This window comes from Bos indicus x Bos taurus, chromosome 4 (genome assembly GCF_003369695.1).
Source record: "Bos indicus x Bos taurus breed Angus x Brahman F1 hybrid chromosome 4, Bos_hybrid_MaternalHap_v2.0, whole genome shotgun sequence".
NCBI classification, from domain to species: Eukaryota; Metazoa; Chordata; class Mammalia; order Artiodactyla; family Bovidae; genus Bos; species Bos indicus x Bos taurus.
In genome coordinates, this window is record NC_040079.1 from 37,052,501 (window position 1) to 37,056,909 (window position 4,409).

At 43.6% G+C, this 4,409-nt stretch overlaps 1 gene segment (V, D, J or C); it reads right to left on the reverse strand.

Moving 5' to 3' along the window:
* LOC113891293 lies at nt 1-874 on the reverse strand. The segment is given in 2 exon segments: nt 1-647; nt 778-874. Coding segments are annotated over 2 exon segments (690 nt in total).
* Between the last annotated feature and the right edge of the window lie 3,535 nt (nt 875-4,409).

Sequence of the window (4,409 nt, forward strand, 5' to 3'; positions counted from 1 at the left end):
CTAAGAGATCAATCCTAGATCCCCTGTTTGTTCTAAAGAAAAAATTATATGAACTCTATCAGTTCCTAGGAGAGTGAGGATATGCTGCCTGCTATATTGCTTGCTTACAGCCTGGGGATGAAGGTCTGTTTTCAGGAAAAAACTATGGCTGTTGTGGAGAGGGAGGAGGTGGCTATAGAATATAAAACTTCGGAAATGGGCATTGAGCTCAGGGTTTCTCTTTGTCCAGAGTAAAGAAAATCTGGGGGAAGAAGTGAGGCAGGGGTTGTTACCAGAGCTGCACTTGGCAGCCACAAGCAAAATTTCCAGTGCAGTGTACAGGAAGTCTGAACCAATGTGCTTATCCCAGACAGCACAGTAGTACATCCCAGAATCACTGTCTTCCAGATTTAGGATTGCAAATCTGTAGCTCCTTCCTGTGACTTTATAAACACTGTATTTTTCTTTATTGGTTCCTGATTCGAACTGAATCTTGGAGTAGTAGACATCATAGTAGAAAAGGCGTCGGGGAGCCATCCCCTCCTGTTGTTTGTACAGGTGGATATATGTGGCTTCTTGTGTAAGATCGCAAGTGAAAGAAGCAGTCTCCCAAGTCTTGCCAGTGACTGACATCTGGGCCCCTTTGGCGTTGGAAGATACCTGAGTGACTGCAATGGGAAAAGCAACAAAAAATAATGATGAAGAGGAAACACCAGTTTCTGAGTATGACCCTTCCCTGCCCCCACCAATGCCACAAAATACAGAAGAATCCACTGAGCATACAGGCAACACACTTACCAAGAGCCAGGAAAACCAAAGGCAGCACTAGGGCCCACAACATGCCTGGGACAGTGAGCTAGACTGGGGTTCTCAGCAGATGTGACAGGCAGGGGAGTCAAAGAGGATCTTTCTTTAAAACCACCAGGCTAAGCCCAGAGGGGGTGGTGTCAGAAGAGGCCTGGGTGGAGCTGTGCCTCTCTGTACCAACCCTCTTCTTGAAGACGCCCCTGTGGCAGGCTGGGAACACCTCCCCCACCCAGGAGAAGAGACGCCTGAGCACTGAGAGCTCAGAACTGCAAGCAGAGGGATCAATCAGATTGGGGGCTGGGGGGAGAAACATGGACAAAGCTTGCCTGTTACCTGGTGGAGTGAGAAGACCTGAATCGGGCTAAATTCCCTGCAGTTCAGCCTTTCAGTGTTAATGTTGATGCCGTGGTCTTGTCTGGTGATTAAACATCTTTATATCATTTCCCTGAACTACCTTTTCTTTTACACCTGTAAGCCAACTTCAAGCAGCAAATCCAATAAGAATTGAATGAGCCTTATTAAAAGAAATTAATATCAGTTATACTGGTCTCCATCTGACTCTCCTTTAAAGTAAACAGATATGTGTTTGTGTGTGTGCATGCCTCATAAAACAATTTAATGGGGGATTTATGTTCATTCTCAAGTAAGACTGTCTCATTTAGGGTTTCCAGATTTTGTGGGGAAAAAAATGCAAGGAACTTTGCAATATTTGAAACATCCACAAAGGAAAAAAAAATTTACTTATCTGAAATTCAGGTACATGCAAATCGAAACAACAATGAGATATCATCTAACATCTGTCAGAATGGCTATTATCAAAAAGAACACAAACAACACATGTTGGTAAGGATGTGGAGAAAAGAGAACCCTTGTACATTTTCACTGTGCTTAGTCGCTCAGTTGTGTCCGATTCTGTGTGACACCATAGACTGTAACCCACCAGGCTCCTCTGTCCATGGGGATTTTCCAGGCAAGAGTACTGGAGTGGGTTGCCATGCCCTCCTCCAGGGGATCTTCCCAACTCAGGGACAGAACTCAGGTCTCCAGCAGTGCAGGCAAATTCTTTATCATCTGAGCCACCAGGGATTCTTTGCCATCTAAGTACACTTTTGGTGGAATGTAAATTGGTTCAGTCACTACTGAAAACAATGTGGATGTTCCTCAAAAAGTTAAAAATGGAACTACCACATGATCCAGCAATTCTACTTCTGAGTGTTTATCAAAAGAAAACAAAAACAGTAAAAGATACCTGTACTCCTAAGTTCGTTGTTTATAACAGCTAAGTGCCCATCAACAGATGAACAGGTAAAGTAGCTGTGGTTATATGAATACATGAAATTACCATTATATGGCCCCTAATTATGTGATGGGTTTAGACGACTCTCCTGACTGCTTTACAGCTGTCTCTTGACTGACGCGCTTTCTCCTATCACGTTTCTGTTTCTCTGTCTCCCCAATGCACCATTCTTTATATCCCTCTGTCTGTCCATCTCTATGTTCACAGATCTTCTCTGTTTCCTATTGCTACACCTGTCCCCTCTTTCTTTTCAGCTCTGACTTCTTCCCCTTCTCTCTTTCTCTTTAATCTCTCTTCTGTTTTACTATTTCTTTCCTCATCTCTATTTCTGACTCTTTCTATCTCTCTACTTGCCTACATCCACCACCTGCCTTTCCTGTTCTATTTCTCTGTTTATATCTCTTACCTATTTTACTTTCTATCTCTCCCTCTTTCCATTTCCTCCCACGGTCCTCATAACTATTTTAATTTCTCTGTCATTCCAACATGTGTGATATTCAGGAACCGGGGTCTCCTGCATTGCAGGTGGATTCTTTAGCAGCTGAGCTGTCAGGGAAGCCCTATTTAAGGACTGGCATCTGTTAACTGACTTTTCTACATTAGTGTGTTGAGCTTTTCCTGGCTTTCTATAAGTTGAGTAATTTTGGATTATATCTTGCACGTGTTGATTTTTTGTTTGCTGGGAAATAATTCAGTTGTGGAATATAAATCCCTACCTGTCTTTGATGGGCAGGTCCACATAGTACAGTTTTCAAAGCACTTGCAGTATTATTCACACTGCACTGTGTGTGCCACCCAGTAGCCCTGGGTGTTTGTTTACACTCAAATCAGTTTTCAAAGTCTGTTTTGGATCACATTTATGCATATGCTAGAGAAGGAAATGGCAACCCACTCTAGTACTCTTGCCTGGAAAATCCCATGGACGGATGGAGGAGCCTGGTAGGCTACAGTCCATGGGGTCTCAAAGAGTCAGACAAGAATGAGCGACTTCACTTTCACTTTTTTTTCACTTTATGAATGTGCAGCTAGGGGGGCTGTGATCCTAGCTGTCAAACACCCTTATGAGGTTTCTTTCTTAATCTCTCTCCTCTCTGCAAGCTCTGTACCACTTTCCAGCTCACAGGAATCATCCTTCTGGCTCTTAGACCAGATAAGTGGTCTTTAGTATATTTGCTCTGCTGTGCATTCCTGCAACTGTGTCTCCCTTCCACACCAAGAAGGAAGAGGACAGAGAGAAAAAAACCACTGGGATTCTCCATGTGCTCTTGGGACCACAGTTTCCTGTGTGAGCAAGAAGGTCCCTTCCCTCGGGGCTCAACCTCCATGCAGTCACGGCTGCTTTCACAGACACTGGGATGGCCTGGGTTGGGAGTGTGCATGTGGGATGGTAAGAGTGGGAGAGAATGGAAAAGGACAAAAGAAGCACAAGCAAAAACAGAAAAGCAGTGCTCCTGGCCCACTGAGCACCCCGTCCCTCTCTCTGTACCTGATGCACATTCAGGCTTCAGGCTTCTTTGAGTGCCAGCTAGGGGAGACCAAAAGAAAAATAAGAGAAACTCACCATCAGTTCAGTGGTGCTAACTTTATGATTTCCTTTTGCAAAATACTTGCTGTCATTTATTTTTTGCAGCTCCCAAAATCATGGGTGTTAGTTGCATTTAGTAAGAGATATCCAAAGGTCAAATGTGCTTCTCGGCAAATTTTCCAGATTGGAACTCAATCCTTGCAATGTGAATTCCTAGTTCCTTAATCAAAGGCTGTAGTTTCTTCCCCCATTAGAATGGGGTTCCAGGTCTGAGTCTAGACCTTAAAAGGCCTAATGAGATTCTGGCAGGTCTCTTGAATCCCCACCATTGTCATGACAACAAGTCCTGGAGGATGAAGACCCACCGCGTACAGAGCAGATTCATCCTAGCCCAGGCTACCTTGACCTAGTCACCTGGTATTCCGCTGATGGGTTAGCTGGAGCCTAGGTGGTCACCAGCTGAGTGTGACTCAGATCAGGAGAACAGCCCAGCTGACCAGAGAGTTAATGAGGATTAATAAATGATTGCTGTTTTAAACCAGTATGCTTTGGGATGTTTGTCATACAGTGTTATTGTGCAATAGTACAGAGAGACGGAGAGATAGATAGGGAAAATATGCAGGAAGTTAATATATATAAAGAGAGAAAGAAAGACATATTATTTATTATATCAAGCATATTCATACATTAAATAGATGTATAACAGTGTAGTTTGGAGATAACTCCGGAGTGGATGTCTGGGTAAAATTCAACAACAATAAAAGGTTCAGGAGACACTGACCAAGGAAGATTGTAACACAA